Raw genomic sequence first — 19,789 nt, forward strand, 5'->3', positions numbered from 1 at the left:
TTGGGGTGGAGGAGGTCTCCAGCAGTGGTTTGGAGGGGGGTGATCTGAGTGGTAAACAGCGTGGGTTGGATGTGGGGGCCAGTTAGGGGCTGTCCTGGTGACCATGTGCTTATGAGGTCGAAGCTGAACTTGAGGAAAGGGCTTTTTTTTTTTTTTTCAAGTGGGAAGAAAGACTGGGTTTTGGAGCCTGCACCTGGTGCCTGCTGGAGAGGGTCACACCCACTGGCTCAAGGAGCGCCAGTGGCTGGTGCTTGGGTGGGCTGGCCGGCCTGGGAGGTCATGCAGCTCAGGGCAGGAGCTGAGTAGCGAGGATGGCCTTCCATTCAGAGCCTGTTGGGAAGCAGAGCGGCTGTTGCCTGGCTGCTGCCCATTCCTCTCTGCCAAGAGCATGTCCTCCGTCAGGTGGGGATGGACAGGGGAAACGCTTGTTCTGAGCCAAGGTGAAAACAGCCAGCAAACTCTGGGCGTGCTCTCCTGAAGGCAGGCAGGAGGTGCAGTCTGGGGTCTGGCCTGCTCACCAAGCCCCCTGCTCCGTTCCTGGGGCAGGCTGGGGCAGCTGGACTTCTCTGGGTGCCTTGACTCATGTTCAAACACTGTCCCTTGCTCTAGCCGTTAATCGAACTCTCCCTCTCTAGGGTCATCCTCATCCTTGAACACCACGCTGCCTTCAACTAGTGCCTGGTCATCCATTCGTGCCTCCAACTACAACGTTCCCCTCAGCAGTACAGCACAAAGCACTTCAGGTGGGCCGCACAGCCCGGCGCCCCTCTTGGGAGGAGGGTGTGGTGTGGTCACAGTCTGGGGCCGTTGTGTTAATGCCTTCTTCTTTTAACCGGTCTCTTATTTTCGGGAGAGAGGAGACTATATTTATGATCCTGGGACAGTGTCTTTAGCGGCGTTTGTCCCTGTTTAACCGTACCGTGCACTGCAGTCGCCTCCGGAGACACTGGGCCTTCCCCAGGCAGCTCTCGCTCGCTGACAGCACCTGGCTCTCAGCACTCCACAGTGGCTCTTGGGCTGTCTGCAGTGAAGGACCTTTTAATTTCCGGTACTTCACAGACTGGTACTCGTGTAGGAGAGGGTGAACACGGATTTCAGCTTGTCCCCGGGCTGTTGATGTACTTGAGAGGCGGGTAGAGTTGAACTGCTGTCACCGCTCACAGATGCCCAGTCTGCTTGTGCTGCAGTCCAGGAAGGAACTGGGCCACTACGGCCACTCTTCCTGCCATACTTTTAGAAGCACAAAACTACCGAGCTACATCCCCAGCCCTTTCTATTTTTTGTTTTGAGACAGGGTCTCGCTGAGTTGCTGAGGCTGGCTTTGAACTTGCAGTCCTGCCTCAGCTTACCGTGTGCCTGGTCCCCACATACCCACTTGGCACTGAGCATGCATCAGGAACCTTTTTTTTTTTTTCCTAAGTAAAAACAGAGTCTTAGATTTGGATCTTGGCTCCGCATTGGTCCCAAAGGCAAACACTCACCATCTCAGATCCTCAGAATGTGTGCCAGGGTCAGAGGTAGCATCTGAAAGCACCTAGCGGCCTGGGCTTGGCATCAAGGCGGGCAGCTGGTGACATCTGCTGGATGACTCCTTGAGTTGGGGCCACTTATGCAGTTTTTCCCCACGAATTATTGACGGAGTTCTAAAGTGTGTTTAATGGGCCGCGTGGCTGTCTTAAGGGGCTTGCCTGTGGTTATTAAGGTAAGGAGTTCACAGTTGCACTTTAGAGCAGTTCAGAGCGTGTCATGTGTTAATTTCATTCAGCACAGTTTTACACAGGGGAATCTCCTGGGTTCTAAACTGTTAACAACAGATGACAGTGTGAGTGTCTGAGGAGGGACAGCTTCCTTTGGGCTTTTTGTTTTTCTTTCGCAGCTTAGCTTCATCTGGACTTTGCATTTTGTTTTGTTCTTCTCTGGCACTGGGAATTGAACCCTGGGGGATGCTCTACCACTGAGCTGTGTATTCCCAGTTCTTTTTGTTTTACTTTGAGACAGGGTCTCACCAAGTTGCTGAGGTTGTCCTTAAACCTGGGATCCTCCTGCCTCAGCTGCCTGAGTCACTGGGCTCATGGCACGGTACCACCATACCTGGCCGATTTGGGGGTTTAGATGTCTGTGTGCGTTTGTTTGATTTGCCTTTTGTGGGACAATAGATGTTATTTAAATATTCTCATTTCTCCAACATTATTCCACCCTCTCTGCTCTCCCCCACCCCCTTTGAAAGCAGCCAGAAATAGTGATTCCAAATTGACATGGTCTCCTGGTTCAGTCACAAACACCTCTCTGGCTCATGAGCTGTGGAAGGTCCCTTTGCCACCTAAGAACATCACTGCTCCGTCCCGCCCGCCTCCGGGACTGACTGGTCAGAAGCCGCCCTTGTCTACGTGGGATAATTCTCCCCTTCGTGTAGGTGGAGGATGGGGAAATTCTGACGCCAGATATACCCCAGGTAGGAGGAAGGGCGCGAGGTGGGGTCGGGGGTTTCTTTGCTGAACACTCGCCAGTTCAGCCGCCCAGCTTTACCGAGACCCAAACCTCTCTGACCCCCATCTCTGGGAGCCTTGATCCAGTGTCCTTAACGTTCTCCTTGAGACCCAGAGCAGTCAGTCTCATCTCTGAGCTGAACATGACTAATAACACTTCATAATATTTCCTGATCTGATCTGATTTGTAATTTCTGATCCTTAGGTGAACGACTGCAATAAAACTTTCGGCTTTTAGGGGGAAAGTGTTAATTATGTTTAAAAAAAAAAAAAACACACTTGAGGTCATTCTGTGTTACCAAATGCAAATTAACACAATGAGGGGAAATGAAAAAATGACCCCAGAGCCCACCCTGCAGGGTTCGTGGACTTGAGTAGAGTCAGGAAGCTTTGAAGGGAAGCCGAGAGAGCAGGGGACAGCCTCCGTGGAGGCCGAGAGGCCTGAGAGCTGTGCTCCCTGTGGGGTTGTAGAGACTGGGGCAGGGGCCTCTGCGGGGACAGGGCGGGGCTGTGTCCCGGGACATCTTCCTGAGCCAAAGGAGGTGGGTGGGGGTCTCGACCCTGGTGGGGAACTCCCCTGCGGGGAGCCTGGTTGCCAAGGGCCCTGCAGGAGGGCCAGCCGGGACTGCTGCAGTGACCCAGTCCCCTTCACACCCTGGATGGGTCCCACTTGCAAAGCCATCAGACCAGACCTCCCAGAGCCGCCAGCACCGGGAGCAGCACCTGGACTCGGGGAAGAGCTCCTGTGTGGCCGAGGAAGAAGCAGTCGGCAGAGGCGGCGGCTGGGTGTTCGGGTCATCTGTTGAGTGACTCATTTGGGCTGTTTGAGGCCATGGTCTTGGAAAACTGACTTGTCCCTTTTTCCGCCCCCCGCCCCCCACTAGGTTCCAGCTGGGGTGAGAGCAGCTCAGGGAGAATAACAAATTGGCTTGTTCTGAAAAACCTTACACCTCAGGTAAGGCTTGCGTGGAGGGCCGGCAGGGCGCGAGCAGGCGTCGGTCCTACTGGCAGCAGGGCCTGCGGGGTAGTGGGGGCTTGGCGGAGGACAGCCAGGCAGTCTCCAGCTCCTCTGGTGGCAGGCCGTCGCGGTCCCCTGGTTTCACACAGGTCTTGGGTTCAGGGAAGCCAACCACAGACAGAGATTCCTAGGCGTCCCCTGGAGTCCAGTGGGGCTCAGCAGAGTGTGTCCACATGAATCAGTGCAGGCGATCCTTGTCCTGCTCGTGGAGAAACGCTGTTCTGCCCTTTTAGTGTCCTTGGCCCCTGGTCCACCCTGCCCAGAAGCAGTGCCCTGATGAGCCCTTCCTTGGGGTGGTTGAGAGGAGAGGAGCCTTAGCAGGGACAATGACCACCTGAGGAGCTGGGGGCGCCTCCAGGAGCGAGAGGTCACAGAGTGCAGGTCTGGGACATCTTCCCCGCTGGCCCCACAACCCTCTCATTGCCCTTCCCACTGCTTCCAGATCGATGGCTCAACTCTGCGTACCCTGTGCATGCAGCATGGCCCGCTGATCACATTCCACCTGAACCTCCCACACGGAAACGCTTTGGTCCGCTACAGTTCAAAAGAAGAGGTAGTGAAGGCACAAAAGTCTCTGCACATGTAAGTGCCCCGGGCTCCTGCTGGGGAGGGCTGGGAGTCCACGGAAGCACAACCCAGTCCTGGGTGCCGCTCCCAAGGGGCTTCTCCCCAGAATTGCCTCACAGTTCTCTGGGATCCAAGGTCGGGGTTCCTGAGGAGGAGAGTCCAACATGGTCAAAATGGCCCTGGGGCCAGGCACCTGCAGTGCAGCTACTCAGGAGGCCAAGGCAGGAGGCTCAGTGGAGGCCAGGAGTTTGAGAACAGCCCCAGACAACATAGTGAGACACCCTGTCTCCAAAAAAATCAACTGGAAAGTCCCTTGTGCTGCCCACCAGCACGTGGTGTATCCCCCCCCCCCCCCCCCCCCCGTCTGTGACCAGGAAGTCCTCCCACGGAGGCCCTCACGCTCTCTGCCTTCTGCTCTAGGTGCGTCCTGGGGAACACGACTATTCTTGCTGAGTTTGCCAGTGAAGAGGAGATCAGTCGTTTCTTTGCACAAAGTCAGTCTCTGACCCCTTCTCCTGGCTGGCAGTCCCTCGGGTCCAGCCAGAGCCGGCTGGGCTCCCTTGACTGTTCCCACTCCTTCTCCAGCCGGACCGATCTCAATCACTGGAATGGTGCTGGGCTGTCGGGAACTAACTGTGGAGACCTTCACGGCACTTCCCTCTGGGGGACCCCACATTATTCCACAAGCCTGTGGGGTCCCCCAAGCAGCAGCGACCCCCGGGGAATTAGCAGCCCATCCCCCATTAATGCTTTCCTTTCTGTTGACCACCTGGGTGGGGGTGGGGAGTCCATGTAAGGGTGTAGTTGTAGACTCACAAACTGTGACCTCAAGATGCGAGAGATGGAGCACTAAGTTGGGCTCGCCGCCTGCAGCCAGGGGCCACCTGTGGGAACAGCTGTTCTCTGCACATTTTCCACTTTGTTTTCCCCAAAACATATCAGTTTGAATACTTGAATCATGCAGGCCAATATTATAATGTGAAAAGGTATCTATCTATTTACACTCCCAAGTAGCGCCATACATGCTAGACCATATAGAATGAGCTCACTTGTGTATATTCATCATGTTTAGCCTTGGATTCATTCTTCCTTTCTTCTTTCTGTTTTTTTCTCCTCCCTCCCCACCCCCCCCTTTCCTTTTTTTGCAAAACCATTTTTTGGGCTGATAATGTATGAGCTTTTACCTTTGCACTGAATGATGTTCTCTCCGTCTAATCGGCAATATGGGGGGGCAGCCGTTCCAGTGTAAATGTTTACTCAAGGATGTTCTTAAAGGTGTGCGCTCTCTACTATGCCTTGATGTTGCCTACCTTGTTGTGGTATCGTGGAGTTTAAAAGATCAAGTTATGATACTGACTTAGGATTATTAATGAAAGTATTGCACCAGTTTTTTCATGTTGTAAAACTAAAGAATTTCGCTCTGCAGTTTGAAAAACTGTGGCCACAGCTGTGACTTGCAGCCCACCTGCCACCCAGGACGGGCCCTGCACTTTGAATAGGCTTTCCATTTTGTTTTGAAGGTTCTCACGCTGAGCCTTCTTGTTTACAGATTTTTTTGTTTGTTTTTTGAGAAAAAAAAAATGTTTACTCTTCCATCATTTAAAAAAAAATTAAAAAACAAAAAAAAATGGAGGATGATTTAAAAGATGCTTTCTATCTCTGGGAAAAAAGGAGCAGCATTTGGCCATGTTCTTTCGTTTTTCTATTCCTGTCCTAAATCAAAGAGCATGGTTCTCAGGAAAACCAGTTCCCCAGTTAAAAAAAAAAAAAAAAAAAAAAAAAATCCTTGTAGTTTCTTATAGGAAAAAAAGAGACCCCCCCCCCAACTTTTAGCACTGATACTACGTATTGCTCTGTTAAAGAATTTTCTCTGCCAAAAAAGAAAAAAAAGAAAAAAATGCTTAAAGCTGGAGTTGGACATTCTGCTTTCAGATGCTGTCTTTTTCTTAGTGATGATGGTTTGCTAATAATCAATAGGTAATGATTTTTGTAATCCCATCAAGTGGCTCTCTGTTTCTGCTCTCTTGTGACTGTGTTAATGTTTAACTGTTGTACCTTAAAGCCGAAATCAGTAACTATGCATACTGTAACCAAGGTATTGGGCCTACAGAGTTGTTTGTTGTATAAAGAAAATTTTAAATGTTGTTGCAAACTAACGAGTTACATCATTTTTAAATTTCTCCCCTCCCCCTTTTTTCGCCCACAAATGGTATTATAATGCTTGCTTAGTCAAAGAAGAGAGACTAAACAAGGGTAAAAATTTTAACAGTACAGAATTTGCCATCATTTCATTGCCTTGATTCTAACTGTTTGTGTCCTAAGATGCAAAAGAAGTCAGTGGCTTTTAACTGTTTACAAATAGAATGTGATTGTAAATGTACAGTTCGGTTGTGTTGAATTATGAACTTTCTTCAGATATAATAAACCATGACTTTTTGGCTGCTCAACATTAATTGTCTTTTTTGTGGATTTATTTGTAGGCTCTTTTTTATAATGAAATTTGCAGAGTTGCTGTGTGTGAGGGTTCTCACAGAGCAACTGATTAAAAATCTAAGCAAATATTTGAACATTTTATCTGAACTTATCCACAATTTCACCCTGAAATAATGTGAGAACAATGGGAAACTGTAGCTCGCTCCTTCCTACCCTCTTTGAGCATCTTTGGGATCTTGTTGCTCAAAACCTCCTCTGTGACTTCATCTCCCCACCATTTGTGCCCATCTCAAGCCTCAGCAAGAGACCGTTTGGAACATGAAGCTTAATGACTTGACGTGTACTAGTGTTAAACTTCCATACCTCTGTCACACAGTGAGGAACGCCGCAGCCTGGACTGGCCTTCTCTCCCCCTCCCGGCCCGCGCTCCGCCGCAGGAGCCCAGGGCAAAACCTGTGTCTGTATCTCAGTGTATGGTTCAAATCAGCTCCGCTTGCCAGGGGTGAGCTAATGTTGGACACGTAACCTAAGCAAATGTCGTTCAGTGCTTTCAGTGTGTGTTGACTTCCATACTGGTTTTTCCAAAAACCAAAGGTAGCTTTGAAAAACCACGTCTGGAGATGTTTGGAACTAACGTTAAGCTGATGACCTTTGGGGCTTTGAGTAGTATATAATTGACTTCATAACTGCGTTCATTGTATTGTTAAAGTGTTTGGGAGATTTTTTGCGCTTGTTATGTGGAAATAAAGTGTTTGATTTAAAAAAAAAAAAACCCTTTCAAGTGGTCCTGATTCTTTCTTCGCCCTTAAATAACAGCGGCTCTTTTCCCCAAGCCACCGATACCTCCCACTGCCGGCACCTGGGTCTGGGCCATCAGCTCCCCAGACCCGCCTCTGGACGGGCCACTCCCCTGCCCAGCAAGAGTCTAAACCTGGTCCACGCAGCTCTGCTGCCCTGAGCTCCGGACATCCCAGGTTGCTCTGCTTTGCCCCACTGGCCCCGCCCCACTCCCCCAGGGGGCCCGCCCAGACCCACCGCACCCGAGACAACAGGGCTCTCCTGTGCTCGGACCCCATCACCAGCGGGCCCCTCTCCCAGTGCTTGCCACGGATGACCCCTGATCACAGGCCCCAGGTCCTGGCCTGGGCCACTAGGTGAGGTGCAAGCTCTCCCTGGCCCTCCCTCACCCAACTGTCCCTGCTCCAGTTCTGCAAGTGGATGAGCCAGGAAAGATGTGGAGGTCACGGTCAGGTGCAGTGGCGGAAAGGTGGGGGTTGAGATGAAGGGGGAATTTGCCTGGAGACTGAGAGGTGACAAGCCAAGGCTGTAGTGAGCGAGCGAGCATAACATTCAGCTACGGGCACTCACGCCTTGGGACCAGGCTTCAAGCTGCTCCTGCTGATCCTTAGACTTTGGACATGAGAGGTGGCATTTCTGGACAGGAGCCAGAATTGGAGCCCAAGTGAACCTTGAGAACCCCCTGCAGAGATCAGGTCTTGGATCCTGCGGGAGCTCTGGAAGGGAGCTCTGGAAAGGCGTTGGCGACCTCCAGCGGGAAGAGAGGGTGTGAGGGGTTCTCTGCAGGACAGGTGCTTTGGGTGTCCGCTCCCGTCGCTTTGAGAGCACACCAGCCTGGCCACGTTTCCCAAACGGTTCACCAACATCACCCCAAAGTTGAGTGGAGAAAGGAGGAAGTGGATCCCCTCAGGATCTAGAAGTAGACTTTTCAACTCTAATATTAGGTTAAGACTTTACCTAAAAATAACGGATTTTTTTTCTCCTTTTGGATCAGGGATTGAACCCAGGGCACTTAACCACTGAGCCACATCCCTGGCTCTTTTTACTTTTTATTTTGAGACAGGATCTCAACTAAGTTGCTTAGGGTCTCGCTAAGTTGCTGAGGCTGGCCTCAAACTTGTGATCCTCCTGCCTCAGTCTCCCGAGTCTCTGGGATTATGGACGTGCTCTGCCACCACTGCACCCGGGTCTAAAAATTCTGCTTTTAAGTAGACAGTTAAGCTGATGCCTCAGAAAGGTGGGCCACACCCACAGCAGGGTACAGTCAGGACCCTGCAGGGCTGAAAAGCTTCATCAGGACTGCTGACAAGCAGGGAGTTACTGAGCTCTGGCCCAGGAGCCAGAGACCTCCCTGCTGGCTGAGCCAGCCTTGTGAACCCTGCCCAAGTCCCCAGAGACCAGGACGCCCCTGTCCAACATAATGATGGTGGCCCACTAGGTAGAGAAGCGTGCTACCTACTGATGGGGCAAGGCCTATCTCCTGGCAGAAAGGGGAGCTGTAAACAGTGACCCCAGGACTGGAGCAGTCTGCAGACCTGCATCCGGTTCTCGGACCTTGTTACCATGTGACCTTATCTCAAACCAACTGTGCTTCAATTGACTTTATCGTTTTTAAATTCAACTTCTTAGATCAATTTCTTTTCCAACAGGCTGGGGATGTGGTTCAAGTGGTAGCGCGCTCTCCTGGCATGCGTGCGGCCCAGGTTCGATCCTCAGCACCACATACAGACAAAGATGTTGTGTCCGCCGAAAACTAAAAAATAAATATTAAAAAATTCTCTCTCTCTCACTCTCTCTTTAAAAAGAAAAAAAAAAAAAAGATTTCTTTTCCAAGGAAAGTTGATGTCATTAACCTTTACAGAAAATTAAGATCACTTTCCACAAATACGAAAGAAACTCATGGAACATACACACATTGCTTTCTGGATCAAAACCTAACTGTCAACTTTAAAAAGGGGAGAATAGAGCCGGGCGCGGTGGCACACGCCTGTCATCCCAGAGGCTCAGGAGGCTGAGGCAGGAGGATCGCCAGTTCAAAGCCAGCCTCAGCAAAAGCAAGGCCCTAAGCAACTCAGTGAGACCCTGTCTCTAAATAAAATACAAAATAGGGCAGGGGGTGGGGCTCAGTGGCCGAGTGTCCCTGAGTTCAATCCCTGGTTACCCCCCTTCAGAAAAAGGGGGTCCTGGGGAGAATAGGAAGAGCCCCAGGGAGGTCAGAGGCAGAGCCTTCCTGCCTGACAGGCCAGGCAGCTGCCCAGGGGAGGCTTTGGGCCCTTGCCGTCCTGTGCTAGATGGTGCAGGTGACTAAGGGATCACTTCCTCGGAGCCTGGCGAGGTGGCCCTGCCCCCTGGTCACCTCACCAGCTCAGCACCCACCAAAGATGGGAACAAACTGCATGGTCCTGAGGGAGGGGACTTGGAGCAGCGCCTGAGAACAGCCGGGGGGGGGGGGGGGGGGGGGGGCGGGGGAGTTGGAGAGGTCTGAGTGCCCTGGCCCCGCCCCAGACAGTCACTTTGTGGGGCACCAACATGTTTAAAACCTTTTCTGTCTTAGACCACATGTTGCCATCCACCGTCATGTGGTTTTCCTGCTTTTTGACTGTCCCCACAACCAGAGCATGGGACCCAAGCCCCGGGGGGCTGGCCTCACTGTGGTGGCTCCAGCGAGTCCTGGGCCTCCGGATGGGTTGGCTCCATGGCGATCCTTTCGATGGAACCGTCCAGTGTCTTGACGGCTGTTAGGACCACACAGACACACACACACACACACACACACACACACACACACACAGACACACACACAGACACCCCAGGGCAAGTCAAACCAGAGCCATCTCAACAAGGTCAGCGGATGTCAAATCCTGGTCGTGACTTCGTACAAAGGTAGTTTTGCAAGATGTTACCTTGGAGCGGAACTTAAGAGCATGCCCACGAGCTCTTTGTTTTATTTCTTATAACTGCATGTGAATCTGCAATGACCCCCGTAAAAATTTCAATCGGTGGCGCACGCCTGTCATCCCAGCAGCTCGGGAGGCTGAGGCAGGAGGATCTCGAGTTCAAAGCCAGCTTCAGCGAAAGCGAGGCGCTAAGCAGCTCAGTGAGACCCTGTCTCTAAATAAAATCCAAAATAGGGCTGGTGGGGGTGGGGCTGGGGCTGGGGCTCAGTGGCAGAGCGCTTGCCTAGCATGAGTGAGGCACTGGGTTCGGTTCAGCACTCATATAAATAAAGATCCATTGACAACTCAACAATATTTTTTAAAAGTATATTTAAACAAACAGGGCCGGGGATGTGGCTCAGCCGTCAAGTGTCCCCGAGTTCCATCCCTGGTACCCACCCCCCAAGAAAAGAAAGTATAAACCCAGGTCTTACTAAGTAACCTCAAAGATCATCTTCGATACAGTAGCTATTTGTGAATCTTCTGTGGGCCAAATGCCAGGGCTTCTGATTTCCAGGTTCCTAACAAGTAACTGAGGCTAAAAACAGATTATTTGGCTGTTTTAGAGGAATGTGAAGATTGGCAATGGAGTGAATAGTAAGGTAACAGTAAAAGTAAAAAGGTCCAGAGATCCCCAAGATCCTCCTAGACCAGCTGTATGGTGGGGTTGCCAGGGCCGGGCCCTTAGGCCCCAGGGCTTGGTAGTGACCCCTGGCTGCCATTTCTGCACATCCTAGAGTCACCGTTTCCTTCAGGCTCTGGTTCAACACTTTTTCCCACTGAAATACAGGTAAAGGATTAAAATGAGTTTTTTCCAAGCATTTCACTTAAAGATTCTGAGTACTGGCAACTCGTGGGCCCTCCATGCATAAGCATCAAAAATCCTCTTCTCTTTGGAAACTTACTTTGCAGGCATTTGGGGTATTTAAATAAACAAATGTCTTTTACTAGGATCTCAAACAGGGGATTATAATGTATAACTCCACCAAAATTCAAGGTAGCTATTATATGAACCAAATATGTTTTTACTCTTGATAATTTTATTTTGTAGTTTTCTTATAAATGGTCTAAAGATTGCCTGTTAATTTTTTAAGTTTATTTAGATTAAATTAAATTAATTAATTTGGTCCTGGGGATTGAACCAGGGGTATTTAACTGCTGAACTACATCCCAGCCCCCCCTTTTTTTTTCTTTCATCTTATTCTTTTGAGACAGGGTCTTGCTAAGTGGCTAGGCCTAGCCTCAAACTTGTGATCCTCCTGCCTCAGCCTCCAGAGCTGCTGGGGTTAACAGGTGTGTGCCCCGGTGCCGGGAGTGATTTTAATTTCTGATTTAAGAACATGGTCTGGTTTTATGGGGTTAGTTTTCCTCACCCCCTGCTACACACAACAAACAATACTGCCTGCTAAGGTTTCCTTTTAAACAAATACACTTGAGTTCTGCTTTGTAAGCGAACTGAATTTGAAGCAGCCTCCAGGTAACCACGGTGGGCGACTCACAGAAACCCCAGAAGCTGTGAGTGCCCAGGGTCGGGGAGCAGGGCCAAGGAAAAGCTCCTTCCACGTGTCTGTCTTTGATCTGGGGAGCTGCTGCTGCTTACTGCTCACTGTGGCCTTGGAGCCAGAGCAGCCTGACGTGGCGTTCTCAGGCCGCCTGCACGTCCAGCCCCTTGCCCCGTGGCCCGCCCACCTGCCCCACGTGCTCAGCCTGGACATCCCTCCCTCGCCTTCCCCTTAAGCCATCCTCCTTAAACAAGCCAGAGTGACCTTCCCATTTGCCTCCCACCAACAGAGACACAGCTGTGTCAGAAAGTCCCCTTGTTCCTCTAATATCTAGAGTCCAGAGGGATACTTCACCCCCTGACTCCATCCCAACGCCCCCCAGAGGCTCCCTGCAGCCATTAGGGGAAACCAGATCACCTTACCTCACCCTGGAAGCCGGCAGGCCTGAGGCTGTCACCCCGTCATCTCCAGGACTCCTCCCGTCGCACCTGCCTCAGGACCCTTGCTCGTCCTCTTGCCTGAATCCCTCGCTGGGAATGTGAGGAAGAGAGTCCCCCGTCCAGCCCATGGCCTGCTGGCCTCCACAGCCCCTCACCGCTCGAACCCAGCTGAACCCACCTTTGAGAACCACTCTTAAAGCCGACAAGCAAGGTCGGGGAAAGGAGGTGGCATCTCTTGGAAACTGGTGACAAGGAGATACAACACCAGATAACAAGGAGATGGAGGCCCCAGCCTGCAGAACTGTGAGCTAAGTCAACCTCTGTGCTTTATAAATCATCCCGTCTCTGATGTTTTGTTACAGCAGCAGAAAATGGACTAAGACACTGAGCGAGAGGGGAAAGCGTTGGAGAGAGAGACAGGAGGCCCGTCCACGCCATGCAAGGACGGGAAGCCCACACTCCACTTCTGAGAGTGTGAAAGTCTGAACAGGTGGGGTTGCAGAAGGAAGCGGGGTCTGCGCCATCTCGCCCACCCAAGAGGGCAGCCAGCGGGGCTAAGCCTGTTTGTGGAGGTAGGGAAAGAGAGGGGGCCAGAAGTTGTGCAGTAGGCGCCCCCGAGGGGCCAGTGAGCATCTCCAGGCAGGGGAGCAGGAGCTGGCCCCCGGAGCTCGGCTTGGCAGAGGCAGCAGACAGGTTTCTGAAAGCCAGGAGCCAAAGGGAGGGGAGGACGCGGGAAGCTTCCCGTCCAGAAAGGTGCCGGGCAGCCCTGGCCCGAGCCGTTGCTTTCTGTCCCTTGAGGAGTTCAAGTTCAGGGCTGCGAGGTCTATGGGGCCCCGGACCCTCTTGCCTGTAAGTAGAGGAACCTGCCACTGGGGGGCGCCCGAGATGCCTTCCTGGAGGAGGTTTCAGGCTCTCCCCCACCCCCTGAAGTCTTCAACCTCTAGGATTGAAACCTGGCGAGGGGGCGCCCCCCTGTGATCCCAGGGGCTCAAGGTCAAGGTCAAACCAAGGTGACAGGAGACTCAGACTTCCTCATGCAAGGGCTGGTCTGGGCACTTTGTTAAAATGCAAGATCTGGCTTCCAAGATCTGGGGTGTGGCAGCTGACCATCCCCCAGGTGTGGCCAGGGGTCCCCCGTTTATCTGCCTTCTCAACTTTATTCCAGTCTGGACTGCGGCTGTGAGGACAGGAAGGGGCTGGGAACAGGAAACCAGAGAGTTTTGTTGTTGTTATTGTTGTTGTTGTTGTTTTTTCTTGTACCAGGGATTGAACTCAGGGGCACTCGACCCCTGAGCCCCATCCTCTGCCCTATTTTGTATTTTATTTAGAGACAGGGTCTCACTGGGTTGCTTAGAGCCTCACTTTGGCTGAGACTGGCTTTGAACTCGCCATCCTCCTGCCTCAGCCTCCCGAGCCGCTGGGATGACAGCTGTGCACCACCGCGCCCGGCAACCAGATGTTTTTAATCGTCAGAAGATTCCCCACAGTTGGACAAAACACCTGCAAGATGCCCAAGGAACAAGAATCAGGAAAAACCCACAGCTGGATATTTACGAGACAGTATCTACTAGAAACATTAAAAATGGTCATTAAAACAATGGTACACATTCATTTAGCACTTACAGAATACAGCTCAAGGGGCTGCAGTTGGGGCTCCGTGGCAGAGCGCTTGCCTGGTATGTGTGAGGCCCTGGGTTGATCCTCAGCCCCACATATAAATAGATAAAATAAAAGATCCATTGATAACTGGAAAATTTTTTTTAAAATACAGCTCAAGAGTGCACGGATTCTCTCACCAAAGCCTCGCCACTACCCTGTGAGAGAGTGATTTTATTTCCTCCGGGTTTAACAGACAGGAGCTTCAGGCTGTTTGGGGAGGGAGAGGAGCTCTCTCAGGTCACCCACCCGCTGGGTCGTGGAGGCTACTGGCCAAGCCAAGCAGGCCGTGGGCATCTTCCTGGGCTGAAGGACTGGAGTTACCGGGTCCTTCCAGAACAAAACAGCTGCACTGACTGCAAATCTCACCCAGGGCTTCTGCAGGCAGATGCTCTTGCAAAGGCTTTGCTCGAGGGTTTGGGGGGTAAAAACCTGTGACATTGTAACAAGTGTCCAGCAACCAGCTGGGAGACTTCAAGTCAGTGGCTTCTCAGCTCTTCCAAAATCCAGCCTCCAAGACCATGTTGGTGGTGGAAAGAGAGAGTGAGGGTCAGCAGCTCCCTTCTAAGCAAAAGGGGACAGAAATTTCATAGATCACATCCCATCTCATTCCATAGACAAGAGCTGGTCGCATGGCAGAGCTGGTCAGGGATAGAACCTCGGTATCCAGGAAGAGAGAGAGGGAGAGAGGGAGACTTTGCCAGCCAGTCCCCATCTTTAATCCTTACAACAATTCTAATTATTTGACCAACAGGTTAAAGCACAGAGAGGTGAAGTAACTTGCCATAAATCACAAAGCCAGGAGAGACAGGACTGAAGCAAACGCTGAAAGCAGAAGCCAGGTCCCTACCCATGTGCCATTCTGGAACTCGTCCCCTGCACCAGTGACAGTGTGTTGTCAGTAAGCCACTTGGGCTGGTGTAAACCAGTGCTGGCACAAGTTCGGGCCGATAGATGTATTGTACCATTTTCTGTTGCTATAAGTGAACAACACAGACTGGGTGATTTATAAAGCATGAAGGTTTATTCAGCTCATGATTCTGGAATCCGGGAGGTCCAAGGTCCAAGGTCGAGGGGCTGGGTCTGGCACAGAACCACTCTCGAGATAACCCATGAATCCGTTCATTGGCCCACTCAGAGCCCTCGCCACCCAGTCACCTCTCAAAGATCCTCCTTCCAAATGCCATTAACAAACAAGTTTGGGGATGATGTTCCCACCACGGCGAGACCCAGCAACGGGCTTGTGCAGGATGCTGTCCTCCCTAATAACCTCCACGGGTCTTCAAGTCTCACTCCAAACTCCAGCCTCTGCCACGGCGACCTGCTGTTAAAATGTTTAGTGACCAATTTAAAGGGTCCTTCCGGAGTCATTAGCATCCTGCTAGAGGAGGTTTATGGAGATGTAAACAGCCGTGTAATGACAGACCCTACTGCTGTAATGGAGCTCCCGGGAAGGCACACTTCATCCGAAGACACTCTCGACACACATTATGTGACTCTGGGTTTAGACGGAACATTAAAAGGAGGTTGTTATTTTTTTTATTTTTAGTGCTAGAATTGAACCACTGAGCTACATCCCCAGACCTCTTTATTTTTAAATTTGAGACGGGGGTCTCACGAAGTTGCTGAAGCTGTCCTTGAACTTTCGATCCTCCTGCCTCAGCCTCCCAAGTCACTGGGATTGCAGGCGTGTGCCACGGCTCCTGATTTACAAGGGTTTTGACAAGTGCCCAGGCTCATGCACAGTTGCAAAGAACAGCATTTCTCAAAAAAAAAAAAAAATTATTTTGCCTCAGGACCCCCTAACCCAGAAAGACCCCAAAGAACTTTTGTTAGTTGACATTCCTGTGTTAGATATTTAAATTAAGTACCCATTTAAAATATTTACTGATTTTAAAGTAGCAACAACAAACCCACTGCTCATTAAATAAATAACATTTTTCCCCAAAGATTTTTGTTAAAAAAAAAAAAAATGGTAGCAATCATTTTACGTGTTTGCAAAATCTCCTTCCTGCTTGGCTTAACAGAGGACTGCAGGATTCTCCCACGTACTTCTGTAGCCACTGGAAAATTCCACTGAACAGCGATGAGTGAACAAGGGGAGAAAGAAAAACAGCCTCTTAGTATTGGGGCGGGGGAATGTTATCCTGTTACCTCCTTGAATCTGCCTGATAAAAGAGCTGGGCACGGCTGTTTTGCAGATGAGAATCAAGGCTCAGAGCACTGGAGTCAGTTGCACAAAGACACACAGCACAGCTAGGGGCAGAGAAGCAGGAACCAGGGCCACCTGACTGTCATCTCCAGGTTCTCACCCCCTCTGCCCTCCCACGGCTGCGGCTGCGGATGAAGTTTTGTGACAACTGTGACTCTGGGAAGATGGGGTCAAACTAAGAGAGAGAGAGAGAGAGATATAGAGAGAGATTCAAACTGGCTTCCGTGGCAGGCTGGGGGTTGAGGGGCCATCTTTGCCTCTTGGAAGCTGTCGTAAAGACAAAGAACAGTACCTGAGAGTCTCGGAGAGAGGTCGCCACCAATAACTGGGCACCTACCCCAGGCCCAGTCCTTCACCTGCCGCCTCTCACTTCATCTTTATCTAATGTCCTGCAAGGGCATCCTGAACACCTGTTGGCAGAGGGGGCCTATGGGAGCACCCCCTTTGCACAGTGGGGTTCCGAGCCTCTGCCTGTATAGAAGGAAACGAGGTTCAGAGGAGTTGAGAGACTTGCACCAGGCTCCTAGGTACGAAGTCAAGGGATTGGGTCCATCTACAACTAAAAAAAAAAAAAAAATTTTAATAGAAAAGAAATGTCTCATCTTGCTCCAAAGCTGGGACTCTGTCCCAACGCTTGTTCACTCTTTTCAGTTGTTAAAATAAAAAGCCACATTTGGAGATGTGCCAATGTGCCTGGGTAAGGAGGCGGCGTTTTGTATTTTATTTTACTTTATTTGTGGCAGGGCTGGGGATGCAACCCAGGGCCTCCTGCAGGCTGGGTAAGAGGCCCTATCACTGAGCTGCACCCCAGCCCTGAAGGGTGTCTTTAAAAAAGTTTGAGATGCTTAGGCAGGAGGATCACAAGTTCAAAGCCAGCCTCAGCAACTTGCTTCAAATAAAACACAAAAAGGGTCTGGGGAGATGGCTCCGTGGTAAGGTGCTCCTGGGCTCAATCCCTGATATCCAAAAAAAAAAAAAAAAAAAAAAGGTTGCGGGGGGGTGGCGCTATTGATTATCAGGAAGAAACCACAGCAGCCGGTTGGGTTCAGCCTGGAACTTGCAGAACAGGTTCTCTGAACAGCGACTTGCAGAACAGCGACTCAGAGATACAGGTCAGAGAGAACCCGAAGGTGTGTACTTGAGCGCTGCTTTGGCTCTGCACGTTTCTGCAACCCACTCTGCTGTCAGGCGAGTCTGGGCCTTCCTCCTTTAACCGGGTGGATTTCCTAGGGTATGAGCACAGGGTCATCCCTCGGGATTATCACCCCTCAGGTAACACCACCTGTCCTGGGGGGCCAGGGTCCCGGGCAGCCGGCTCTACTTGCAAATTCACAGACAGTCTTCAACGTGATGGGGTGGCCTCTTGAGGAACCAGCAGCAGTAAGTGGTGACTTGCCCCCCAGGACAGTTTAAGAAAATGTTCAGTGCAAGTGTCCTCTATCTGTCACCTTATCCTGGTGGCCGTGCGGAGGTGACATAGAAATGTCCGTAGTTCGCTGGTGTCTGGATTTCTCACCTACTGTCCTCAGTGCCTTGGGCAGAGGAGCGCCACCCTGCTGAGAGCCACTCTCCGTCCTTGGGGCTTGCTCCCTGGGGCCCATCTGCCAATCAAGCCAGCTCCTGTCACATCGCATGGCAGGTGGAAGATCCAGGGTAGGACCTAATCTTGAGCCCACTGTGGCATGTCACGGCCCATGACTGTCACTCTTAATCACCTGTGGTGTGTCACGCATGTGGTGTGTCACTTAATAGTTGCCTTATTTATTTGTTTATTTCTTGGTACTGGGGATTGAACCCAGGGCACTTAACCACTGAGCCACCTCCCAGACCTTTTTATGTCTTATTCTGAGACAGGGTCTCGCTAAGTTGCTCAGAGCCTCACTAAGTTGCTGAGGCTGGCCTTGAACTTTCGAGCCTCCTGCCTCAGCCTCCCAAGCAGCTATGATTACAGGGGTGCACCACAGCGCAACCCCCCCCACACACCGTGGCTGCCTTTTGGTTGGCTCTCTTGCTGGGGAAGGCTTGCATCAAGCCGGGAACTGTCCACACAGCTCAGTGCATATTTGGCCCCTTCTGGTAGCTGGAGAGGGCCAATGGACTCATCTATCTGCCATCCAGTAGGGACGTCTCCATCCCTTTCTTGATATGCCCCTCGGTGGCATCCGGTCATCATGGTGGGCAGCAGTGACCTCTTCCTGGGCAGTTCCCAGGGTGCCACGGCTGCCCACGTAGACTTCTGCACGCTTTGATCTACGGCGCGGTCAGTGGCAGTCCCCTCCGCCAGGCCTTCCTCCCGCCCCTCATCACCTGTTTCCCTGGTGACGGGCTCCGAGGCGAGAAGGCAGTGTGAGTGGCACGTGTTGTCCTCCCCCAACAAGCTAGAATGTCCCTCTGCCCCTCACCTTCCTTAACGGTGACCACAACCCAATGGGGGTCTTCTGTCCCTCAATCCACTGGTATAAGTCCCCTTCAAAGCCACCTGGATGACATGGACAGTTTTACTCTCCATTTGGGCCTGAATGTCAAAGAAAGCCTCAGTAGCCAGCCTGCCCAGTCCCATCCTGTCCCCCTCTTCCATGACTTATCTAGGGGTGGTGACAACGGGGCCAGGTGAGGGAGGACAGCCTTCCGAAAACCCAGGACCCACCTGCGCCCGCGCCTGTGTCGTTTACGGTGTCCAGAAGTGGAATCGCCGGACCTTTCCCCTCCCAGCCTGGGGTGTGGGTGCGACCTTCGTCCTATTGAGCTTCCCGAGGAGCCCGGGCCCTGCCCATCTTCTCCCCTGGCCCCCAGCAAGTGAGGGGGAGCATGGGTGCTGCTTCCGGGGCGCCAAAGGAGATTCAGAAGTGAGGAGGACATCACCAGTGTCACCAACATGACAGAACAACTCTCTGTGGAGATGAGGACCAGCTTTCCAAGTGTGCACCACTGTACCGTGTCACACAGAGTGGCCCTGGAGATGTCCTTAAAGTAAGACCTTAAATGTCCCTTCCCCCATGAAGCCCAGAGGCTCTTGACCCTGGGTCTATGCTAAAGAAGGCACCAGTGAGACCCAGCAGGTAGTGGGGTCTTCCGGGCTGGGTCTGAGCCCCTCTGCATTGGGGGCCATGCTGCCTGATGTGGGGTATAGACTTATTTTTTTTCTAATTGATTTTATTTTTTAAATGCCTGACAGCAGAATGCACGGGAGGAACAGAGTATCAAGTTATTTAAGTCCCTGCAGGTTCTTCCCGCTGTCTGACCGGCCGCACACGGGGCAGTTAAAAGGACCAGGGGTTGGGCCGATTAGATGTCCTTTAGCCAAGGTGTGTGAGGGCCGATGTCTCTTGGTGGTTGCCAGGGAGCGGACACCGTTTGGTGGCAACAGTTGAGCAGGCAGCAGGTGAAGCAGCAGGAAGAGTCTAGCTGGCCCTTGGTGCTAGGCTGACCCGTGCTTGATGGCCAAGGCCCTCTCCTGCGGTACCCTGTAGGCACTGGCCCCACGAGACATCAGCACCTGTTCTATGTCCAGAAACGGAGGCCATGGACACGGGTCGGGGTTCTTCAGAGTCAATGTTAAGGCTCCGACTCTCACTCTTCCCCCCACCCCGTGGGCCCCCATAGCAGTTTCTCTCTCAATGTTTTTTGAAGACCAATGTGTTGCCAAGTCCGTACACAGCCTCCGGTCCAGAACCAGGCTTGGACCCCTGAGCCTTGGCCTTTCCCCTGGTTGTCCCTCTCCTAATGAGAGAGGCTAGTCTT

The 19,789-nt window shown here is 51.7% G+C and overlaps 1 protein-coding gene across 4 annotated transcripts in view; it reads left to right on the plus strand.

The window, feature by feature from the left end:
- Positions 1 to 6,518, plus strand: part of Tnrc6a (trinucleotide repeat containing adaptor 6A) — an 87,010-nt gene extending 80,492 nt beyond the window's left edge. For all 4 annotated transcript variants that reach the window (XM_076840150.2, XM_076840151.2, XM_077106007.1 and 1 more), the window contains 5 exons: positions 636 to 743; positions 2,231 to 2,452; positions 3,371 to 3,441; positions 3,947 to 4,086; positions 4,492 to 6,518. In XM_076840150.2, coding sequence (XP_076696265.2) covers positions 636 to 743; positions 2,231 to 2,452; positions 3,371 to 3,441; positions 3,947 to 4,086; positions 4,492 to 4,867 — 917 coding nt within the window. In that variant the 3' untranslated portion in view covers positions 4,868 to 6,518. The remainder of the gene's footprint in view (positions 1 to 635; positions 744 to 2,230; positions 2,453 to 3,370; positions 3,442 to 3,946; positions 4,087 to 4,491) is intronic.
- Positions 6,519 to 19,789: the final 13,271 nt, after the last annotated feature.

Source organism: Callospermophilus lateralis, chromosome 19 (assembly GCF_048772815.1).
Source record: "Callospermophilus lateralis isolate mCalLat2 chromosome 19, mCalLat2.hap1, whole genome shotgun sequence".
In the NCBI taxonomy this organism is placed as follows: domain Eukaryota; kingdom Metazoa; phylum Chordata; class Mammalia; order Rodentia; family Sciuridae; genus Callospermophilus; species Callospermophilus lateralis.